The sequence below is a fragment of the Capra hircus genome, chromosome 3, assembly GCF_001704415.2.
Source record: "Capra hircus breed San Clemente chromosome 3, ASM170441v1, whole genome shotgun sequence".
Lineage (NCBI taxonomy): Eukaryota > Metazoa > Chordata > Mammalia > Artiodactyla > Bovidae > Capra > Capra hircus.
The window spans coordinates 10,112,366-10,137,059 of record NC_030810.1 but is presented as its reverse complement, the minus strand read 5'-3'; the positions used below and the strand labels follow the sequence as shown (position 1 = coordinate 10,137,059).

Sequence of the window (24,694 nt, the reverse complement as noted above, 5' to 3'; positions counted from 1 at the left end):
CATCCTGAGATATTGTATAAATTAGAAAAAAAGAAAATAGCCCTAAATAGAGAGTCTGAAATGCATCCTCTCCAATCCCACACTTAGTCACATGGCGTGGCAAGTGGAGTCCCTTGCACGCATACACAGCTGCTCTGTTCAGACTGTAGTTAAATATACCATATCCTGTGCAGTGGAATATCACGCAGTTAAAAAGAATGTGGTGGCTCTTTTATGTACAGACGCAAAGCAGTCTTATATATGTTTCGTGCCTGTATGTTTGTATAGCATACCTCTGGAAGGCAGCCAGTAAAGAGACAGCAGTGATTACCTCTGAGGAGAACTGAAAGGCTGGGGGAGAATTTTAACAGGGAGAATTTTTTTTTTCATTATTTGCTATTTGAATTTTTGGATTTGTCCCATGTTATACTGCCCATTCAAAAACATGCATAGAATTAAGAGATAAAGGAAAACCGGGAAAAGGATATGAGTAGACAGTTCACAGAAGAGGAAATATAAATAATGCTTAAACATGAAAACTATCTAACCATACTACTATTATATAATTTCTCACTTACTGAGGAACAGCAAAAAACGCTTGATGATGTTTAACAGTATTGGGAAACAGACTCCTATACATTGTAATATACAGATTTTCATATACTTTGACCCACCAAATAGCACTTATACGACCTTATTCTAGTCAGCATGCCTGGCGGTCCTGCGGATCTCTCTTGTTTCAATAGGGTCTAGCTGGATTAGACCCAAGGATGCTTCTTCTTCCAGCCTCTGACTACCCTCCAACCTCTTTTCCAGTCCTAACCTTCAGAACCATCTTCTCAGCTATTCACTGTCTCCAGGACCAGCCAACATTGTCTTTATTGCCAGTCAACCAAGAACTCCCAGATTAATCAGAATTATTCCACCAAGGTGGAGGCCAGCATGAAACGTGTGGTCAACCTGCATCTGCAGGCCTCCTACACGTACTGCTCTCTGAGCATCCATTTCCACCATGGCACTGTGGCTCTGGAGAATGCGGGCCACTTATTCTGAGAGTTGGTCTCTTGAAGATACAAAACTGGTGCAGTGGCTGTATCCTCTTCCAGGGTGTGCAGAAGCTGTCCCAAGACGAGTGAGGTAAAAACCTGGACACCATGGACACTGCTGTGGTCGTGGAGAAGAACCTGAACCAAGCCCTTTTGGATCTTCATACCATGGTTCTGCCTGTGTAGACCCCCATCTCTATGACGTCTTAGAGAATCACTTCATAGATGAGGAGGTGAAACTCAGCAAGAAGTTGGGCATCCACCTGACAGACTGGCTGCTGTTGGGCTTGCAAGTGTCCCTTTGAGGGGTCAACCTCAACTCAAGAAGGGCTCGGAGCCTCTGGCCCATCTGCCTTTGAGGGGCCCCTGTGGATCCCCCAGGTGTCAGGACTTCTGCCTGAGTGTCTTCCTGCAGCCACTAGGCAGCTTTTTAATGACCCAGGAGCCCTCTCCCAAGCCATGGACCAAATGGAGACAGTAAAAGCTTTGCAGGAAAAGAGAAGAGACCTCAGTCTATAGGTATACTAGCACATGCAGAATCAATTTGTATGTAAGGATTTTTTTTTGTTAATAGTAGCAAAAGATTTGTAACATTTAATGTTCAGCAGCAGGGACTCTTCAAATTACATATAGTGCATTCAGTGTATAAAAGTGTTACCAGGCAGCTCTGTATAAAGTTATATGAAAATACCTCCAAGATAGTTAGCTAGGTGGCAAAGCAAGGTGCTGAACCTTGCTAATAATATGCTACCATGTGTAAAGGCTGAGTGCTGAAGAATTGATGCTTTTGAACTGTCGTGCTGGAGAAGACTCTTGAGTGTCCCTTGGACAGCAAGTCAGTCCTAAAGGAAATCAACACTGAATATTCATTGGAAGGACGGATGTTGAAGCTGAAACTTCAATACTTTGGCCACCTGATGTGAAGAGCCTACTCATTGGAAAAGACCCTGATGCTGGGAAAAATTAAGGGCAAGAGAAGGTGGCAACAGAGGATGAGATGTTGGATCGCATCATCAACTCAATGGACATGAGTTTAAGCAAACTCCAGGAGATAGTGAAGGACAGGCGAGCCTGGCTTGCTGCATTTCATGGCGTCACAAAGAGTTGGACACGACTGAGCAACTGAACAACAACATCATGTGTAATCAGAAGCAACTTAATTATATAGCCCATCTCTAGAAGGATGTATAAGAGACTGAGAACATTGTGTTCAAGACTGAGTTTGGACACATGGCACACAGTTGTAGAAAACTTACTTTTCACGCATATACTTTATGAATGACTACATCATTCAAAATTATTGCATCTAACATCTATTGTGGCTTTCCCTGGTGGCTCAGATGGTAAAGTGCCTGCCTGCAATGCCGGAGACCCATGTTCAATCCCTGGGTTGGGAAGATCCCCTGGAGAAGGAAGTGGCAACTCACTCTAGTACTCTTGCCTGGAAAATCCCATGGACAGTGGAGCCTGGTAGGTTACAGTCCATGGGGTCACAAAGAGTTGGACATGACTGAGGGACTTCACTTTATTTTCTTTTAACATCTATTTAAAAAGTAAGTTTAAATGACAGTCTTCCCCTTACCTGTGGGGAAAATGTTGCAAAACTCTCAGTGGATGCCTGAAACTATGGACAGTACCAAACCCAGTATATACACTAATTTTTTTCCTGTACTACACATCTGTGATGAAGTTTAATTTATAACTTAGGCACAGAGATTAACAACAATAGCAATAACATAGAACAGTTATAACAGTATACTATCATGAAAGTTATATGAATGTGGTCTCTGTTTCAAAATACCTTATTGTACTGTATCACCATTGTTGTGGTGATAAGAGATGATTAAGTGAGGTGAAGTACGTAGGCGTTGTGATGAAGTGTTAACGCTTTTCCCTTTGCACTTGAAGGATGCACTTTAGGACTTCTCTTTGCCATATCTGAATTGCTGCTCTTGTGTTTTGGGATGCCATTATCAAGTGCAGTAAGAGTTAGGCTGTGCTGTGCTCAGTCACTCAGTCGTGTCTCTTTGTGACCCCATGGACTATAGCCCGCCAGGCTCCTCTCTCCACAGGATTCTCCAGGCAAGACTGGAGTGGGTTGCCATGGCCTTCTCCAGAGGATCTTCCCGACCCAGGGATTGAACCTGCGTCTCTTGTGTCTCCTGCATTGTAGGCAGATTCTTTACCCACTGAGCTATCTGGGAGCCTAAATACAGTAACAGTTACTTGACCGCAAGCACTGTGATACCACAGCAATCATTTGACATCCTTGATGGCTAAAAGTGGAAAAAATAGTGGAACTGTTAATTGCTTCAGTCATGTGTGACTCTGAGATCCCATGGACTGTAGCCTGCCAGGTTCCTCTGTCCATGGATTCTCCAGGCAAGAATACTGAGGTGGGTAGCCACTCCCTTCTCCAGGGACTCTTCCCAACCCAGGGTTCAAACCCAGGTCTCCTCCATTGCAGGCGGATTCTTTACTGTCTGAACCACCAGGGCTACGAAATGACTAATGGGGCAGGATATGCCAGACAAAGGAATGGTTCACTTCCTCTTGAGGACAGAACGGGACAGCAGGAGATTTTATCGTGCTGCTCAGAATGGTGCACAGTTCAATAACATAAACTTGTGAATTGTGTATTTCTGGAGTAATACTGTATTTTCAGACTGCGGTTGACCATGGGTAACTGAAACCAAGGAAAGCAAAACTGCAGACAGGAGGGACTGCTGTGTACCGCTTGGTGGTTCCCCATCACTCTTAAAATACAATCCTAATTTTCTGGGTTTTGTTTTTAAATTAAGACCTTCCAGGGCTAAGAACAGTGCCTGGCTTGTAGTAAATATTCAGTAAATGTTTACTGAATGAAAGAACATGTTTTAAATACATTGGCCCATTCTGTTGTTTGTCCTTCAGCTTTAAAGGCCATTGTTTGCAAAAGTTTAAAATTTCAAGGTAGTCAATTGTATCAGCCTTTTCTACTTGTGGTCTTTCATGTTTTATTTAAGAATTCTTCCTCTGTTGTTGTTCAGTCACTAAGTCGTGTCTGACTCTGCGATCCCTTGGACTGCAGAACACCAGGCTCGGCTGTCCTTCTCTATCTCCTGGAGTTTGCTCAGATCCATGTTCATTGAGTCGGTGATGCTATCTGACCGTCTCATCCTCTGCTGCTCTCTTCTCCTTTTGCCTTCAGTCTTTCCCAGCATCAGGGTCTTTTCTGGTGAGTCTGCTCTTATCAGATGGAGGAAGTATTGGAGCTTCAGCTTCAGCATCAGTCCTTCCAATGAATGTTCAGGACTGCGCTTTAGGATTGACTGGTTTGAACTCCTTGCAGTCCAAGGGACTCTCAAGAGTCTTTTCCAGCACCACAATTCAAAAGCATCAATTCTTTGGCGCTCAGCATTCTTTATGGTCCAACTCTAACGTCTGTACATGACTACTGGAAAAACCATAGCTTTGACTATATGGACCTTTGTTGGCAAAGTGATATCTCTGCTTTTTAATACACTATCTAGGTTTGCCCTAGCTTTTCTTCCAAGGAGCAAGTGTCTTTTAATTTTATGGCTGCAATCACCATCTGCAGTGACTCTGGAGCCCATGAAAATAAAATCTGCCACTGTTTCCACTCTTTCCCCTTCTGTTTCCCATGAAGTGATGGAACCAGATGCAATGATCTTTAGTTTTCTGAAAGTTGAATTTTATGCCAGCTTTTTCACTTTCCTCTTTCATCCTTATCAAGAGGCTCTTTGGTTCCTCTTCACTTTCTACCATCTAGTATCATCTGCATATCTGAGGTGGTTGATATTTCTCCGGGCAGTCTTGATTCCAGCTTGTGATTGATCCAGCCTGGCATTTGGCGTGATGTAATCTGTGTGCATGCATGCTAAGTCACTTCAGTCATGTCCAACTCTTTTGGACCCTATGGACTGTAGCCCACCAGGCTCCCCTGTCCATGGGATCCTCCAGGCAAGGGTAATGGAGTGGGTTACCATGCCCTCCTCCAGGGGATCTTCTTGACCCAGGGATTGAGCCTGGATCTCTTATTTCTCCTGCATTTGCAGGCGGGTTCTTTACTACTAGTGCCACCTGGGAAGCCCTGTGTTCTCTGCTTTTAAGTTAAATCAGCAGGGTAACAGTGTTCAGCCTTGTCATACTCCTTTCCCAATTTTGAACCAGGCGCAGAAGAATGGGAAAGGAGAAAGAAGGCAAGGGAGAAAGGGAGATATACTGAACGCAGAGTTCCCAAGAATAGCAAGGAGAGATGAGAAGGCCTTCTTAGATGAACAGTATTTTCTCTGAGTTCTGGTTATTTGAAAATTCTCCATTAATTTTAAAGTTTTGTTTTTTTCGTGTTGAGGTCTTTAATCAATATGAAGTATTTTTTTGCATGTGGTCTGAAGTTTGATCCAGTTTTTCTGAATATCCAGTTGTCCTAATCTGCAGATTGTTTCCGTTGTACTTACTGTAGGCAGAATACTTTTAAAAACCGATAAATAGTACTGATACTGATTGAAGAAGAATTAGTAATTAATATATATTTTCCAAAGCAATTTTATTGTATCACTCTTTCAGAGCATTATATTTCTTTTTATATATCACCTTTCGATCGATAGCAATTCTAGTCAGTGAGAAGATACTAAAAAAAAAAAATTTCTCTTTGGTTTCTGAATTTGTTTTTAACTAGGGAAGTGTGCAGACAGATGCCATGAAACTTCTGTCTTCCCAGTCTTCAAAAGTTTTAAAGAACAAAGCGTTATTGTGCAAACCTGTCACACAGACCAAGGCTACCTCTTGCAAACCACATACACAACACAAGGAATGTCAGACAGGTATGTGTGGTGCTTTCCACGTACAGTAAGTTTGTTCTCTGCTTTGTGTGCTTGTTTTTGATTTTTTAAGAAAGAAGAGTCATTGACAGTTTCTTAAATGTGAAAATCTCTAATTCTTGGATCACCTACTTTGAACATCTGATTTACTCCTTTTGTATTTATTGTCATTAACAAACACTAATAACTACTAAATTGAATCCATATGTACCAAAGCATTATGTGGACAGTATCTTCTGAACAAGCATCTTCTGTACATGTGCCTTGCTCTTGAGATGTACTGACAGACTATTATAATTACTAAATACAAATTTAGTTAAAAGCCTTAGTGGATTAACCTTGGTCCTTTTTTAAACACTGAATTAATTTACTAAAAGTATAACTATATGTCTGAGGTATTGGTGATCAGGAAAATTATTTGAAAATGTTGTATACTCTTGCCCCAATCCATGTTAACTGCTTTTAATCCCACTACCCTTATATTTTCAAGTATTTTTATAGCCTATTCTGCCTGAAACATTTTCTTTGACTTATTATTTTTATTGGAGTATATAACCAATTAACAATATTGTGATAATTTCAGGTGGACAGCAAAGGTACTCAGCCATAAATATACTGCCGAAAACTTTTTTTGCTATTTCTTTTTAATGATAATTTTACTTCACAGAATATACTATATTTAAAAGCTTACTCTGTCAACAACTAACCATGAGTTTTTATGTAGGATGTCTTTCTTTTGGTAGGAGTCAAGGAGAATTCTGTTTTCCTTCCTCAGTAAATCTGATTTGTTTTATATTCCTGTTAAAATGATACACTCTTTGTTTACCTATATTTTATATTAAATACACATCCACATATGGAAGGTAGTAAGGGATCTGTGGACAGCTACATACGAGGGTATGTGTGTGCTTATTACATTTTTTGAATTTCGAGATTCTATTAGGATGTTTTCCATATACTGTTGTAAACTACTTTTTTACTGGACATTGCATGAAAACATTTCATATCAACATAAATTTAAATATATACTGAGATTCTTAATGGATGCATAGATTCCAATGTATATAACATATGAATATATATATAACGTATATCCATCTTCCTAAGGTTGAACATTTAGATTGCTGCCTATTTTTTAATGTTATAAACAGTATTGAGTTAAGGGTGTATAAACAGATCTTTCTTCGCTTGTATAATTATATCCTTAGGATAAATCCTAAGTAGTGGGATTACTGATTCAAAAGCTGTCGTAGATTGTTAAGGCTTAGATTTTAATGTGTTACTGCAGAATTACCCTCCTGAAAAGTTATATCAATTTATGCTCCAGCTAGCAATGCTTGAGAACATCCATTTCTCAGCACTTTGACACTGGGTATGAAACCCCTTTCCCCTCAACTTTAATTTTGAAAAATTCAAAATTTGGAAAGGTTGAAAATACAGCACAATGAATGAGTATATGAATGGATGAGTATATGAATATATACAATGAATATACCCTTCGTCTAGATTCACTAAATATTAACTTTTTTCAGCATTTTTTTTCTCTCTTACTCCCGTCCCCACATCTTTTAAAAAGTAAAATAGTTTATTTTTAACTTGGTGTATTCTGTAGACATCACCCTAATTCCACTAACGTATTAAATACATGGCATTGCTAGGACATGTATGACTGCCTACAGCTTTATTAATACTACTGTCAGTGACCAAGCTTTGAACAAACAGAAATTCAGCTAAAAGCTGAATTAAAAATGGCATCATGGAAGTATTATGGTTTGTGTTTAAACCTTAATTAGTATATGCTCTTGAGAAATATAAATAGTAACAAAATATAAATTTTAAATGCTTGGGGGATAAACATAAATTGCTTATTCTTAAAAATAACTGATTCAAATATTTCATTCAGATTTATCTATGCCTAATGAGAAAAATGATGTGGAACTTGATTCTCCACCTGCAAAGAAAAAAAGAATAGGTTTTTTCCAGACTTATGATGCGGAATATTTAAAAGTTGGTTTTATTATCTGTCCGGGATCAAAAGAAAGCTCACCGAGGCCACAGTGTGTCATCTGTGGAGAAATTTTATCCAGTGAAAACATGAAGCCAGCAAATCTTTCTCATCATTTGAAGACAAAGCATTCAGAATTAGAAAACAAACCAGTAGATTTTTTTGAAGAAAAATCTCTTGAAATGGAATGTCAAAACAGTGCTTTAAAAAAGTGTTTACTAGTTGAAAAGTCACTTGTGAAAGCTTCTTATTTAATTGCTTTCCAAATTGCTGCCAGCAAAAAGCCATTTTCCATTGCTGAAGAATTAATTAAACCATATTTAGTAGAAATGTGTTCAGAAGTTTTGGGTTCCAGTGCTGGAGACAAAATGAAAACCATGCCTCTTTCTAATAATACAATTGGACACAGGATTGATGAGCTGTCTGCAGACATTGAAGATCAGCTGATTCAAAAAGTCAGAGAGTCCAAGTGGTTTGCCCTCCAGATAGATGAATCATCAGAAATCTCAAATACCACCCTTCTTTTGTGCTATATTCGTTTCATTGATTATGGTTGTAATGATATAAAAGAAGAATTATTATGTTGCATTGAAATACCTTCCCAAATGACGGGTTTTGAAATATTTGAACTAATAAATAAATATATTGATAGTAAATCTCTGAACTGGAAGCATTGTGTTGGTCTCTGTACAGATGGGGCTGCAAGCATGACTGGTAGGTGTTCTGGTTTAAGGGCAAAAATTCAAGAAGTTGCCACGAATACAGTGGCATTTACACATTGTTTTATTCACCGTGAACATTTAGCAGCAGAAAAGTTGTCTCCATGCTTACATGAAATTCTTTTGCAGTCAGCACAAATTTTAAGCTTTATAAAGAGCAATGCATTGAATTCACGAATGTTGACAATTTTGTGTGAAGAGATGGGGTCTGAGCACGTGAATTTACCACTTCATGCTGAAGTACGTTGGATATCAAGAGGAAGAATTTTAACAAGATTATTTGAATTACGACATGAAATTGAAATATTTTTAAATCAGAAGCATTCAGATTTGGCCAAGTATTTTTTTGATGAGGAATGGGTTGCAAAGGTGGCCTATTTATCAGATGTTTTTTCACTTATAAATGGGTTAAATTTAAGTCTCCAAGGAACTATGACTACACTCTTCAATTTGTATAATAAAATGGATATGCTTAAGAAAAAGTTAAAAACGTGGTTGAAGCGCACACAAGAGAATGATTATGATATGTTCCCTTCATTTTCTGAATTCTCAAGCTCATCAGGCTTAAATATGAGCGGTATGGCAAGCATTATATTAGAGCACCTGGAAGGACTTTCTCAAATGCTCAATGACTATTATCCACCAGAAGAAGACTTGCGTTCAGGAAATTTGTGGATAATTAATCCTTTTACAAATCACCAAAATAGTAATCTCACGGACTTTGAAGAAGAAAAATTGGCACAATTATCATCAGATTTAAGGTTACAATCAGTATTTAAATCAATGTCTGTAACTCAATTTTGGATAAACGCAAAGGCAAGTTACCCAGAACTTCATGAAAAGGCAATGAAATGCTTATTACCTTTTTCAACTATTTATTTATGTGATGCTACCTTTTCAGCTTTGACTGAGTCAAAACAAAGAAATCTGTTGGTTTCTGGCCCTGCACTACGACTTGCTGTCACATCTTTAATTCCAAGGATAGAAAAATTGGTAAAGGAGAAAGAATAGTAATCTGCATATTCCTTATTATCAGAGTCTATAATTTTGTGTTAAATTTTGTATGAGTATCTGAAAATAATAATTTCCTAATGTGGATATATGTTCTTGGTGATTAAATATGTGTTTTAATAATTTTTCTCTTTTTGTTGAGGAATTTAATAATTACACATTTATACATAAGTAAGTAAGTGAAGTCACTCAGTCGTGTCCAACCCTTTGGGACCCCATGGACTGTAGCGTACCAGGCTCCTCTGTCCATGGGATTTTCCAGGCAATAGTACTGGAGTGGATTGCCGTTTCCTTCTCCAGAGGATCTTCCCGACCCAGGGATCGAACCCGGGTCTCCTGCATTGTAGACAGACGCTTTACCATCTGAGCCACCAGGGAAGTTCATAACTATATATAATTTTAATAGTCCAAGGTAGAGAACTTAGCTATTTTATTGATGGATCAGTCATTTGGATTAGTGACAAAGATGTAGGTAATGAAAGGCCGAGGTTTTTTTTTTTTTTTTTGGTGTTTTTTTTTTTTAACTTTTTATTTTTCGTTGGGGTATAGCCAATTAACAGTGTTGTCAGTGTTGTGATAGTTTCAGGTGGACAGCAAAGGGACTCAGTGAAAGGCCCAGTTTATAGTGTAATAGCTAACACACCTGGATGTTGAAACTGCTTGGCCTTTAGAAACACATGGGTAGATAGAAAACCAGATCCAAGGAGCGTGGCTAACAGGAAATGGAAGCAGCAGGAGAATTTGAGACCCCTGTTAGGGGCCTCTGTCTCTCGACCTGGCTTAGCAAACCTTTCTCATAAGAGGCCAGGTAGTGAATATTTTAGGTTTTGCAGGCAATACAGTGGGAACTACTCAATTCTCTTGTTGCATCACAAATGCAGTGGTAGACAATACACAAACTGGTTCAATAAAACTACTTGCTTATGAACACTGTAATATGAATTTCATATATTTTCAAGTGTCATGAAAGCTACCTTAAATTTTTAAAAAAATCATTAAAAAATGTAAACAAGCATTGTTAGCTGTTGGGGGGGGGGTTGGTTAAAAAAAAAAAGCAGTTTCTGAATTTGTCTCAGTTTTCTCATCCAGGTTTAGATAGATTTCAGTAAAAGAAAATGGGCCAGGAGTGGACTGTAGGGTTTTGTTCAGTGAAAACGTCTCTACCCACCGCTGCACATAGCTGAATTTTCAAACACCTTTCACATTGTAATTTCAACTGAGAGATATTAGAGCGAAAATATATTTCAGGCAAAGATAAGAAACAGCTTATTTTATAATCACTAGCAATTATTTATTCCTAATAATTTCACAAATAATTCTTTGTGCCAGGCGTTGTGCTGTATCACAGGACTGATACGGCGTTATCCACATTTCAGATGAGGACACCACTGAGGCCCGCTGAAGTTAGGTGACAGCTCCGATCGCCCAGCTAGCGTGGCAGGGGCAGGAGCGACCCCCCCACCCCACCAACGTCTTTTGACCCAAATGGAGCTCTTTTGCAAGCCACGTCCAGACACCCATGTTTGATTCTTATGCTCTGTCCATATTGGCTGGGAAACTTTCCCTAAATTCAGAAGGGACCGTTTAGTGTCAAAGCAAGCGGGCGTCAGTGTCCCCAGCTGTGAGATGGGGATGCCCTGCCTCAGCGCCGTCTCTTCTCGCAGCCGGTGCAGGGCCGAGCGAGGGAGGCAGCCCCGCTGGGAGGTGAAGTCTTCCGGCCGCCCGGGGAGGGAGGCAACGCCCGGGCGGCAGGGGGCGGGTTTTCGGCGGCGCCTACCCCGGGGCGGGCGCGGCCCGTTTGCCTGCGCGGCCATGGCGCTCCCGCTCACCGCTCTGCGCGTGCTGCTGGGCAGCTTCTTCGCGCTCACGGGGGCGGCCAAGCTCTCGGAGCACATCTCGGCTCCGGTGTCGGAGCAGATGGTGAGCGGCGCGGTGAGGGCGGAGGGCGTTCGGGCGGGGGATCGACCGCGCGGCAGCGGGGGCTGCAACCCCGGCCGTTACCCAGGTGCCCGGCCGGCCCGCCCCTCCTGCCCGCGCCCCGCGGACCCGCCTGCCTTCGGGCTAGATGGCGCTAGCGCTGGGGGAGAGCGCCTGCCCCGCGGCGTACACGTGGGCACCGGCCTGGGGAGTTCCTCCGAGTTCTCTGGCATCCTCTTCCCATCGGGTATCCCTTTCCAGGCAAATCTAGAGTCGGAAGAGGAAAGCTCGGGGTCCCTTTGCGGGAGGGAGTAGGACCGAGCTCGCTTGCTGGCCCTCCTTCGTTTGCTTGAGTTCTTGGAAAGTTCACGAGGCAGAGGTTTAACTAATCCCCGCTTAGCCGGATAGGAAACTTGCCCTGAAGGTGGAGTGTTTCTGCTAAAGGTTACACAGCTAGTCAGGAAGCAGGACCCAAACTTCAGACCTTCAACTACCTTAGGGAAGCCTGGCGTGATGCCGTCCGTGGGGTCGCAGAGAGTCGACGCGACTGAGCAGCTGAACTGAACTGAACTTAGAATCCGGAATCCTTCGCGGAGCCGGAGAGGGAGGCCTAGAAAGTCGCCCTTCGGCTCCCTGTCTAGTTCCACTCTCGGGAATGCTGACATGTCCTGCACACCAATCCACCCAGCCCCTTAAACCAGCCAGACTTTCTAGACAAAGTACACCCCACCTCCCCGCCCCTGTCCTCTTTTGGCCTGGCTTAGGGTGGGTTGTTTGGGGAAACATCCTCAGAGCCTGACGGCTTAAAGTTTCTTCCTTAGAGCCCTGAGTAGGGGAGGTAGAACTGAGGTTGGGGAGCAGGAAAAAGCCACGCTAAGGGTCCAGGTGAAGTCATGTGGCTCAGGACAGAGTTTGACTCAGTGAGTTGAGTCACTCACTCTGAACCCCTCACTTCCTGTTCTGTCTGCTGCAGTGAGATCTGGGTCCCAGCATATGATATTCAGTAGAATCTGTTTAATGAACAAAAAAGTCTCTCCTTCCATCCCCTTCCTCATCTCCAAATACTCCCTGCGTAGTAGCCTGAAGAGAAACCAGGCCAGGCAGAAGGAAAGAGAAGTCATGAAGTTCCCAAGCCTTGGCACTAGATGAGAGGGGCCAAGCCTAGCTTCCTCTTCCTGGAATCTGGGGCTGGGTTGTAAACTGGTGAGAAAGTTCGTCCATCTCTGTACCACCATCCAGCCCTTTTTGGAACATAGTGTTCTCTGATGCCAAAACTCAGCCCCTCAGGGAGGCCCTCTCCTTTCCAGGCTGGCTGAGGTCAGCCCTGGCCCTGGCCTAGAGTACCAGCTCCTTTGCTGGGGAAGTTAAGGGTGCTGGCACAGAATGCCCCTGCAGAGCATCTGGGCAGTGGATCCTTGGTGACTGTGGCTGACAGGCATTCCCTGCCACCCCTAGAAAGCCCTGTTCGTGCAGTTCGCTGAGGTGTTTCCGCTGAAGGTGTTCGGCTACCAGCCAGATCCCATGAGCTACCAAGTGGCTGTGGGCTGGCTGGAACTGCTGGCTGGGCTGCTGCTGGTCCTGGGCCCACCGATGCTGCAAGAGATGAGTAACTTGATTTTGACACTGCTCATGATGGGTAAGGGGGGGGTGTGCAACCGGGCTGGTGAAATGGGGACTTCTGGGGGAGGGTGATGGAAAAAATCTGACTATTCTCTTTACTGTTGCCACCCTTTTTTCTCTGGAACCAGAAGCACTTTCTGCTCAATTGCAGTTTCCATGGTCTTCAGATTAGGATAGGTGCTTTTAAAACTTACACTATAACAAGTGTCGGCAGTTCTATTGGCTGCATGATATTTCTGTCATAAGGATATATTGGAACCTAAAAGCCCCTACCCCTTTCTCTTCACCCCCTGCCCTGAGATGAGGGGAGGGAGTAGCAGCTGCTACTGGACTCATGTGTCTGGCAGGTGGAACAGCAAGAAAGCTGGGCCCCCTGAACAGAAAGGCAGATGATTCCTGGGGGGCCCCCTTTTAGTGGCTCTCCCCACAGGAACTGCCAGTGTACAAAGACAGCTGCTGCTTCAAAGGCCAGACTTCTTCAGGCTCTTCTGTATCCCCTGGCTTTGTGTCACCCTTGCTGCTGGTGCTCCTGCCCTTCTTCCAGGCTTGCTTTCCATCTCCGCAGCGTGCCCCATTTTCAGCTCTTCCCCGCCATATCCACCACCAGTCCATGGGCCTTCCCTTCCCTTCCCTGGGGATGAGAAAGGAGAAGGATCAGGGGCAATCTGATCCTTCAGAAAGTGCCCACCTACTCACTCCATGCCCTGTTTGGTTGGATTGTTCCTGTTTTCTTTCTTGCCATCTGAGAGGAGCTGTGTTAGTTTAAGAAGCTTCTGATTTCTGGTTCTGCTTTTTCTGGGGGATCAGAGGGTTGAGAGCAGCTAGTTTAGGGTGTGTGTTTGGGGGGAGGGGGACGGTGTTCAAGAGAGGGGTTAGGCTGGAGTGGGTCAGCCTTGGCTGGAGGGCCTTGATCTCCTGGATCTCCCAGGCATTTCCAGGGAGCCTCAGGAACCTCATTTTCCATTCTAGGGGCTATCTTCACTTTGATGTCTCTAAAAGAGTCACTGAACACCTGCATCCCAGCCATCGTCTGCCTGGGGCTCCTGCTGCTGCTGGATATCTGCTAGCTCTAAGTCCAAACCAGAAAAGATGTCCAGACCCACTAGGAAGAAGTCTCCAAGTCCATTCAAGGAATCCTGGGAGTAGAGTGTCTTGTCCCTTCAGGCCATGTCACTGTCAAAGCAGAAACGTGGTGGAACACAGCATCACCTTGTTACCCATATACCCAAGGGTGGCCAGTGTTGAAGTAGACATCTGGTCTGCCTGGCCCTGCTTTCTCAAGTAGACATCTGGTCTGCCTGGCCCTGCCTTTCGCTTGGACATTTTACTGCTCTTTTTTTGAAGAGTCCATGTTACATACTCTTAGCATTCCTCATGTCATGTGAAAGTAAATTTAAATCACCCGAACTTTTAATGCCCCCAAATAACTATTGATACTTTCTATTCCTTTGTATAACTGTACCTCCCAACTTTTTTCTGTATCTTTATTCAGTTGTTTTTAATGAAAATGAGACTGTATGTACTACTTTATTTTGCTTGCTTTCTAAACCTAACACACTGTGACTAACACCATTCCATGTCTATTTTATCTCATTGATGTTAATGGTTGCGTAGTAGTCCATTGTAAGGGTGCAGTGTGATGTATTTATAAAAGCCCCCACTAGGAACATTTGGATTGTTCCCAATTTTTTTAGCTATTGTAAACCTCACAGTAAATCACCTCTACATACTTATTTTCTCTCCTTTGAAGTGAGGGGCTGATTCAAAAGGCATGCATGTTTTTAAGATTTTATTATAAGCTTAGAATTTACACACTGAGTATGGCAGAATATTACGAATACCTGATTTTGCCTGCTGAGCCACATGAGATAATCCCTACCATTCCTTTTTATCTCATGCACTTTAGAGTCACAAAGCTAACAAAAATGTGCGTTGAGTCATCCTTTTACAGGATCTGAAACCGCCAGGGCACTCAGTGCAGTGCTCCTTGGACATCTATGTAGAGGCAGGGGACAGCCAGTTCCAAAAGGTGCTGCGTGTTGAAGCAGTGCCGGAAACCTGGGGTGAATTGCAGAAGCCCTAGGGAGTCAGAAGCGTGTGTGTGAGATAGTTCTCAAGGGCCAGTGACCATGTTAGGGTGCCTACTGTCATATCACCAACTTCTCCTAGGTAGGGAAATGATGTGCTTCCTATCAAGGGAAATAATGGAGAAAAAACGTTCATTTACTTATACGAATACGCTAGCCACCAGCCTACAAATTGCTCTTGTGGGTAGGGTCAGTGGCTTTTTGGAGCCCACAGGAGTAAAAGAAATCTGTGTATTTTACTCCATTTCATCTTCACGATAGAACACTAATTTCTGCTCTGACACTGACAAGCTGGGAATCTCAGGCAAACTGGCACTCTTTGGTGTCTGAAAACACAGCGATGCAGTCTGTCTGTAGCAGGTGTGTGTGGGCATGCATGTGTATATATATGCACACTACATACGCTGGTGCTGCTCAGTCGTGTTTGACTCTTTGTGACCCCAAGGACTGTAGCCCGCCAGGCTCCTCTGTCCATGGAATTCTCCAGGCAAGAACACTGGAGCGGGTTGCCATTTCCTTCTCTGGTGGATCGTCCCAACTTGGGGATCAAACTTGTGTCTCCTACATTGCAGGTAGTTTCTTCACCTGCTGAGCCATCTGGGAAACCCACGACATATACAGAGTGTCAAAACAATAGGGAACCTTTTTCTGTCATGAGAGGTCCAGAGATAACATAGCTTCAGTTTCAATGTTGCATATTTTGGCTGCTTTATGATGACACCAGAATGATATTCTTTCAACTTTGTCCTCTGCTGCTTTCAGTTTATTGACTACTGACATCAGGGTTGCAAAATAGCTGCAGTAGCTCCAGATAACACATTTGCATATAATAATGCACGATGAAAAGAAAGAGGAAAGCTCTTTTAGAAGACCCCTAGGTTTCCCTTCATATCCCACTCTACAGAATTACATCACATTTCCATTCTTACACCAATCACTGGCATGGGGAATGGAATTCCCATGATGGACTTAGACTAGTTAAGATTTACCCACACTGGTCAAGTGGTCAGCAAAGAGAAGGGAGAGAGTAGGTAGTGCCTCTTACTGCTTACTTGCAAAATATGGATAATAATGGCAAATATTTTCATAGAGTTGCTGCGAAGACTTAGTGAGTTAAAGTGCTACAATAGTGCCTGCACATAATAAGTGCTCAGTAAATGCTGTCATTAAATAGCAGTTCTACAGATGGGAAAGTGGATTCAGAAAGCTTAAGTGCCCACGTGTCAGTGCTGAGACTAGAATTAAGGCTTGATTGACTCCAGAACCCACACTTCCCACCGCACCAGCTGCCAAAGTCAGAAGTGGGCAGGCGTGGCACCCCTGCTCTTCAACTTGAAGGTAAATGGGATGATCAGTCCAACGTAATTAAATCTGCATTGCTTCCCAGAATTGCCCCTCTGCATGGATATTTCGAAGCTCTTGAAAGTAGAGCCTGGACACCCTAGGAGCCTGGCCTCTTCCCATCTCCACCCCTTCCAGGATTCCACAGCCAGCCTGTCTCCAGCCGGGACTTTGAGTAAAATCTCTCACAGCTGGCATTAGATTGAAGGCCTGGCCTGTAAGGTGATTAGAAGCTACAGGGCCCTGCAAGCTTGACTCTAGGGCCCAACCAGCAGCTGCAGGAAAGGCAGGGTGCTGGAGAAGTAGGCTGGCCAGCTGGTATGGAGGAGTAGTTGGGATTGACAGCAGCAGGAGTATCTTCAGCTTTAGCAGTGCTGCCTCACTCAGAGGAGAAGCCAGGCCTTAGGAAATGGCACCCTCCTCCCCAAACCACAGCCTAAGCATTGGTCAGGGCAGCAGAATGACATTCAGCAGCAAGGCCTTCCTTATCCATTTCTGTCTCCCTCCCTGTGCCCCCATGCCTTGCAATGATACTCCTTTCCTTTGGGGCTCTGGCTGCATCCCACAAACCCCACTCATAGCTGCCATAGGTGGATCCCTGCCCCTCCAGCTGTTGCTCCCATTCTTCATGTCCTGTCTAGGATTAGTTGGTTGATGGGAGGGTCTAGAATGTGTGGGTGGGAGTGGATTCTGCTTTGTCTCAGCTGCTTAGACTCAGGGCCCCAGAGAGCTGTAGCAGCCAGAGCAACAAGAGGTAGGAGTGATCTGGTGGGATGGCAGAGAGAGGTTCAGAGTGGGGAAGTGGAGGGCCGGAGACTTGGTGGACAGTGCCTGGAGGGAGGGGGAGAAAGGGATAGACTCATTCAGGATCCCAGAAAGGATGAGCCTGCGAAGTTCAAAGGCAGAAGTACAAATTTTGGTATTGGAGGAACCAAGTTTTGGGATATCCTAGGAGTGTGACTGTATGCCAAAAATAGGAACAGGACATAGGCTTGTGTGCTTATCCCCCCTTGGAGAGAGGGGCAGTATGCCCAGATGTCTTTGTGCTGTTTGACTGAGGTATCTGCCTCTAACGCTGTGTGTGTGCCTGTGTGGGTGCACACATTTATCTGTGTGCTGCCTAGAGGGGAAGGGAGCTAATGGTCATGACGTATCTCCCCAGTGTCAGCCAGTGCTCAGAGTTTTACTTATGTTTTCTCATAATCCTCCGAACAACCCTGTGGTAGGTATTTTAATCTCCATTTTACAGCAGAGAAGACAGGCTCCGTGAAGCTGAGTAATTTGCCCAAGGTCACATGGCAGATAAATGTGTGCATCTAGAATCTGCCTGACTTCTGGGCCTGTGCTCCATTTGCTTTGCTGTCTAAAGTTCCAAATCAGACCCCGGACTTCTTTGTGGTCAAAAGACGAGGGGGAAGGAAACGGGCTGGAAAGCCTGAGATGTGAAACCTTTTCAGCCCTGCCCAAGGTGCTCCAGGCAAGCCCCAGAGAGGACATTCACCAAGGTAAGTCCAAGGTCACTGTGCAGGGGCCTGTCTCCTGGGTCACTGCATCCTACGGCCGTAACTCCATCCATGCCTCTCCCCTACTGACCTGGATGGCACTGGAGCTGGAGGCTTTCGGGGAAGGAGTCTGTATTCCACCCTGGTTTCTCTATGACTTCCTGTTGGCGCAGCCTTGCTGGGGCTTAATGCACATGCCAGCGCCCCACCAAGTGGAACCCTACTCCACCTCTAAGGGGGCACTTCCACCTTCCCGGTCACCAAGGTGAAAAATTTCCAAGCTGTCTGGGATTCCTGACCCGCCCTCATTTCCCACATCTTTCACCAAGCTTATTCTGCTAACTCTGGCGTCCCCCCTGCTCCACCTCCAGCGGGCGCCGGCGGAACTAATTCCTCAGCCCCTCACAGGGGCTTCCCGGCTTCTAGTCTCCTCCCACCACGGATTTTGCAAGAGAGGACGGGTCTGGCGAGGAAAGGCGGGCTGGAGGGCTTCTTGTGCGGCTGGCCTCCACAGTGACCTCTCTTCCTCTTGCTAGCCCAAGGTCCGAGATGAACAGGAGCGTGGGGGACCTTGGCGGCTGCAGCCCCTGGGACGACCCTGCTCGCTTCATTGTGGTGCCCGCGGCCTATGCCTTGGCGCTGGGCCTGGGGCTTCCGGCCAACGTGGCGGCCCTGGCGGTGTTCGTCCGCAGCGGCAGGCGCCTGGGCCAGGCCCTGCGTCTCTACCTGCTCAACCTGGCCCTGGCCGACGTGCTCTTCACGCTCACGCTGCCGCTGTGGCTCACCTACTACCTGGGCCCGGCCCACTGGCCCTTCCCGGAGGCCGTCTGCCGCGCAGCCGGGGCCGCCTACTATGTGTCCACCTACGCGGCCGTGGCCTTCGCGGCGCTCATCAGCGTGTGCCGCTGCAGCTCCGTGCACCGGCCCGGGCCCAAGGCAGCCGCCCGCCCGGCCTTGCGCCGCCGCGGCCCCGCCCGCGCCGCGTGCGCCGCCGCCTGGCTGGCAGGCCTGGCCTGCGCCGCACCCTCGCTGGCCGCCCCGCACGCGCTGCGCCCCGGGCCGGGCGGCGCCTCTCGCTGCCTGGAGCGCGGCTGGGCGCGCGCCGGCCTGGCCTACACCACCGTGGCCTTCTTCACCGCCGCCTTCCTGCTGGTGCTCGCGGCCTACGTGAGCCTGGCGCGGGCGCTCGCCTCGCCCTCGGGCCCGGGCCCAGCCCCCGCCGGTCCGCACCGGCGCGCGGCCAGGACCATGGTGTTGGGGCTCCTGCTGGTCTTCGCCCTCTGCCTGGCACCCTACCATCTGCTGCTGGCGCCCTGGGTAACCGGGCAGGAGGTCGCCGCGAGCCGCGAAGGCGGCGGATGCCGGGCCACCTCCACGCTCGACGTCCTGCACACCCTCAGCCTGGCGTTGCTGAGTCTCAACAGCTGCCTGGACCCTCTCATCTACTGCTTCTCGGTGCGCCGCTTCCGCCAGGACTGCTGGGCGCTGAGCTGCCGTCTGGGGGTGGGGGCATCTGGGGCGCACTCGGCCTCCTTGGCCTCTTCCTAGAAGGGTCCCTGGCCCGCTGCCTGCTTCACCCCTGGCACCCTCCCAGCCGAGTCCTGGGTGGTGGAAGCTCTTTGCAAGGACGTGGATTCCAATTCTGACACAGCCACATACTAGCCGCCTGTAACTGTAGACCTCCAGGCTCTGCCAAAAGGGGAAAAAACGTTCTTTGTAACCCGAAAGTTTGGATACGCATAGTATGCCATTGTTTTTAAAATCTCTTGGGATAAACCCCAAAGTCCTTAAAAGGTCCTCCAAGGCCTGGCTGGCTCCAGCTTCACTCTCAGCATCGTCTCCGCGTCTTCCCTCTTTACCACGTCTGCCCGTCTCCATGGGTTGAGTCACATTATCAGTTCCTGGAACAGACCAGTTTCCTGCCCTTCAGGGCCTTTGGAATTGATTGCCAGGAATGATGTCCCTCGGTCTCCTTCACTAATTCCTTTTCATTGTCACCTCCTCAAAGATGGAAGCTTTCTTGATCAGCACCACATACACCATACCCTAGACTGGATTAGATATGATTGCTCCCTTATAGGTCTTTCCATAATTGCAATCAAGAAATTAACTGGATAGTTCTATCCTTTTTTTTTTTTTCCCTTGGTTTTTCTCCCTGTAGTTCTTTCTCTTTTCAGAATGTGTTTATGTTGATCCATAAGAAAGGGCCATTTTTATAGACCCAGAAAGGTTGAATAGTGGCAGTTTTATTTTTATCCAATTCAACTTAATGAATTCCATGTTTGCCGTATTTACTGCTTGCTACTGTTCTTTGCACGTAGTAACACTTCACTATGTCAGATGAATGCATGAAATGTGAATATCATTAGCTTAAAATGCCCAAGGACTCATTCAGACACTCCAGTCTCAGATTTTCTTCAAGTGTTTCTGGGATTCTCTAAGCTTATATTACCCAGATGCGTTCCTGACTGAGTACTGAAGATTGCTTCCTTTTGGCTGTTGCTGGTTATCTGCAACTCGTCCATAACCTCCAATATGCCAAGATTCCTGGGCCAAGACTTGGTGATAACCAAGCTGGATATCCATCCTGCTATTACCTGGGAGAGGGATTGGCCAGACTTGCTGCCTTCAGCTTCAGCTGAGCAGAGTCTGTCACTGGGTGCAAATCCCTGCCAATGGTTATGGCCTCTGGTTCTTTCTCTCCTTGTGCCTTGATGACTTAGCAGTTGGCTTCAAGTGGGAAAGGGAACCTCTCCCTCTCTTTAGCCATGTTATTGGGGGCTCCATAGCAAGACTGCTTGGGTCTCAAGCTTGAGTTTCGTTTAATGAGTGAGGGCAGCATATTCACGTTGCCAAGTCAGCTGGGTCAGGACAAGTTCACCAATCAGCTACCATGTCTTACTGACTTCCGGTCCTATTACTGAATTTGCCTTCTAATAGTAAGTTTGAGAAATTTCTTCTTTTATTTTTGATAAATTACCTTTCATTGGTCCTTTATTCCTTATTTAAATGTTTTCTTTTGCATTTTAAAAGTAATACACGTTCATAAAAATACAAAGTAGTAGAGAAAAATGCAAAATAGAAAATAAAGGTCTCCCAGTGGTAACCACTGTTCACAGTTTCTTGTAGTGTATATCTTTCCAGAGGTTTTCTATTTCAGTACAAATGTATGTATAGTCAATTTCCTCCAAAAATCCACAAATGGGATAGTAGTACAAGGCTTTTCTGTGCTTTCCTCATTTAATATATCTTGTACATTTTTTAATATCAGCACATATTGATCAACCTCATTTTTTTAATAAATGCAAAGTATTTATTTTACTCAATTGATCCCCCTGTTAATGGGCATTTGTTTCTACTGTTTTACTGTGATAAATAATGATGCAATGAGTGTCGCTGTCCACAAATCTTTGCATACTTGTAAATCTGTAGAATAAATCCCTGGCAATAATATTGCTGTGTCAAGGAGTATGTATGTGCACTTAAATTGTTTAATCACATCACCAAATTGCCTCCAAAAATGGGGTACCAATTACATACCAATCAACAGCTTGTAACACTCCCTGTTTTACCACACCCTCATTAGAAATGGATATTTTCACTTGCCTCTCTGGACTTCTGTCTGTATTTCAACTGTGAGCATAGATAATTTGTTTTTTTTTTTTTTTCCTAGAAGGCTTCTCAGTCTCCTCCATATTTGTTTGAAACCTGTCTGGGGCAGGAGTAGGAAGAGAAAGGGTATCACCTGAGACCAAACTTTACCCTGTCTTTCTCACTGGAGGAATTAAGCAAGAGCCCAAATACCCATTGGTAGGTCTGCAGTAATTGTCATCTCTCCTTCCCTGGAAGTTACGTTGGCTCATTCCATGCAACACCGATCATCATCTCAAGCCAAGGCCAGCAGAAACAGCTTGAGTCCACATCATGAATTCACTTGCTCTGGTGGAATGAATTGCTCATCCCCAGGGACTGTGCAAAGCTGAGTCTGAGAAATGATCCTGTGTCCGCACTAGAGCCAGCTGAATCTCCTGAGGCTGAATTTTATTTTGTCCAAATAAAAAATGATTCCCTGTGGCATCATCCATCCCTGTGGTCTTGTACTATCTTGCTTTTGATGTGACTTTTCCCTTAGTGAAGTAGTTTCCTTTGGGAGATGTCTAACTTAGTCTTCTTTGTCTGACCTGGGGAAAAAGAACTTGAGAGTCGATTGCCTCTGGGAGGTCAGGCACAGTGGAAAGAAGGCATCTGTCTGGAGTTACTGTGTGTTGGAATTCTCTCCCTGCTGACTCAGAGGAGTGGGAACCGGGGGAGATAACCCAGAGGCAAAGAGCCTAGGGATGAGAGAGACTAGACTGCTTTGCATTGTCAATCCTTTTGGATTCTTGGTTGCCTTATTTATTCTAAACCTTCAAGAATTTGACCTAAGACCCACTCTCAATCCAGGATGAAAAAGAAGGAGCCCAGGTTGGTCCTTGATTAGATGCTGGACACCCACTTTCTCTAGGATCCAGGAAAAACTCATCTGCCAACTGTTTCCAGAAGCTGGTGGCGTCTAGGGCATGTTTTCAGTATGCCCTAGGGCCCTGTCCCTCTAATGAAGACAGAAATGCCCAACTCTTACCCTGACCCACCCAGGCTACACCCTGTGGCTGTGGGGTGCACATGTGGTGCAGAGAAGCTGCTCCTGACTCAGAAAGAAGAAAGTTTCCCTTCTCTACTGACTCCCGCTCTTTCCCTCAATTCAGTTACTGTCCAGGTCTCTGGATCCAACCCCTTGGGCTCTGCAAATGCCTGCTTAGAGTCCCTCAGCCAGCCCTGCATCCTCTGCGACCGTGCTTGCTCTTCCTGAGTCCTCCCCTGGAGACCAGGCCCCACCTGCTCCTTCCACCTCTGTAGGGAAACCAGACTTCAGCTGGTTTCTCTCTTGTCCTCAGGTCCTGGCCCCAGGTGCGCTCTCTACAGCTGATTCTTTGCCTTGCCATCTATTTCCCTTTCTTCTAGACTTAGCGGGAGTATAGTGTTTCCCCTTGGGTCCCCTAAGTGCCCCTGTGGCTGCAGCTGTCCTTCACTGGCCCTGAAACCAGCTCCATGGACTACATTCCAGCTTCAGGGACTGGGGCCTTCTTCCCAGAACTGTCATCCTAGGATTCTCCTAGTTCTGCCACTGGTTTGGCACATGTCCACCATCTGGCCCTAATGCTATCAATTTTTTTTTAACATTAAAATATTTTTTGGCTGCCCTGGTTGCTGTGTGCAGGCTTTCTCTAGTTGTGGCGAGTAGGGGCTCTTCTCTAGTTGTGGTGCACGACTTCTTCTTGCGGGGGCTTCTCTTGTTGCGGAGCACCTACTCTAGGGCATGCGCAGGCTTGAGTAGTTGTTGGCACAGGAGCTCACTAGTTATGGCTTGCAGGCCCTAGAGTATGCATGCTTTGGTATTTGTTGTGCATGGGCTTAGCTGCCCTGCGGCATGTGGAATCTTCCTGGACCCAGGATGGATCCCATGTCCCCTGCATTTGCACGTGGATTCTTTAACTACTGGACCACCAGGGAAGTCCCCTAATGCAATCATTAAAGCATACTTCCTCACCTCTAAGTCTTAGTGAGCGCCAGTCTCGTTCTGAAATGTACTGGTTGGGCTGCTGGGCTCATGCTCGTCCCTAGCCTTTGTGGGATCCTGGGCAAAAGTATGGATGGAGGCCCACATATTATATGTCTAAATATTTGCAAGTTATAAATTAAACAAGCAATGGAAGTGTGCGTGCTCATTCCTGTCTGACTCTCTGTGACCTCAGACTGTAGCCTGCCAGACTCCTCTGTCCATGGGATTTTCTGGGCAAGCCTACTGGAGTGGCTTGCCAGTTCCTCTTCCAGGGGATCTTCCTGATGCTGGGATTGAACCCATGTCTCCTGCATCTCCTGATTGCTGGCGGATTCTATTACTGCTAAGCCAAAATTAAGCAAATTAATTAAGCAAACACATTGTTAAATAAAATGTGTTTCATCCATCTATCTTGACAAACATACCTTTATAATGACAGACTAGAAAAATATGTTTAAAGCTGTGGTTTTCAAGACTGAAAGTCAGCAAATTATCAAAGATGATTGAATTTAATTCTACATGCTATGTTTAAATATTATATTTGGGTGGTATTTAATAAATTATTGCAGAAAAAATGTTACTTTAATTTCATTATATGTGTTACTATAATTTATAATTTTTTTTTTTTACTATTTCTTCAAGCCATTTCTATTCTCACACAGAAATTCTTGAGTTTTTTTCAAAAATTTCAATAATGGAATTTAATTTTAAAATAACAGAAAAGGACACCTTGTTGCTAAATTTCTTCAGCTCTCTCTTCAATCAGGCTTATAACTCAATCTACAGTGGCCACAAAGTAGTCTCTATAGTAATTTGTTTTGAGATTATTGGTCTGAATCTTATTCATTGTCAGACAAATATTTTCCTTTTATTGTTCCTACTGCCTTATATTTTAGTGAGATCTCATTATGGTTGTGTATTTCACATGCCGTGTTTTTTTTATTTCAAAAAAACATTTTCTGATATGTATAGAAATAGAAATACAGTTTTGCAAAAAACGTGAAATGGCTGTATGAGGAGGCCATACAAATAGCTGTGAAAAGAA

At 45.1% G+C, this 24,694-nt stretch overlaps 3 protein-coding genes across 8 annotated transcripts in view; all 3 read left to right on the top strand.

The window, feature by feature from the left end:
- The window catches only part of ZMYM6 (zinc finger MYM-type containing 6), a 46,284-nt gene extending 36,574 nt beyond the window's left edge, over positions 1-9,710 (top strand). For all 5 annotated transcript variants that reach the window (XM_018041272.1, XM_018041284.1, XM_018041288.1 and 2 more), the window contains 2 exons: positions 5,707-5,851; positions 7,752-9,710. In XM_018041272.1, coding sequence (XP_017896761.1) covers positions 5,707-5,851; positions 7,752-9,583 — 1,977 coding nt within the window. In that variant the 3' untranslated portion in view covers positions 9,584-9,710. The remainder of the gene's footprint in view (positions 1-5,706; positions 5,852-7,751) is intronic.
- On the top strand, positions 10,644-14,692 carry TMEM35B (transmembrane protein 35B). 2 transcript variants are annotated; one of them, XM_018041261.1, is made up of 3 exons: positions 10,644-11,503; positions 12,956-13,106; positions 14,090-14,692. In XM_018041261.1, exons 1-3 carry the CDS (start codon positions 11,210-11,212, stop codon positions 14,185-14,187), a joined length of 543 nt encoding a protein of 180 aa, XP_017896750.1. In that variant the 5' UTR covers positions 10,644-11,209; the 3' UTR covers positions 14,188-14,692. The 2 variants fall into 2 exon arrangements, with proteins under 2 accessions (XP_017896750.1, XP_017896745.1); XM_018041256.1 differs by having other exon boundaries at positions 10,650-11,503; positions 12,956-13,136.
- LOC108635614 (platelet-activating factor receptor-like) lies at positions 18,600-19,598 on the top strand. The gene has a single exon (XM_018046481.1). The coding sequence runs from the start codon at positions 18,600-18,602 to the stop codon at positions 19,596-19,598; it is 999 nt and encodes a 332-aa protein (XP_017901970.1).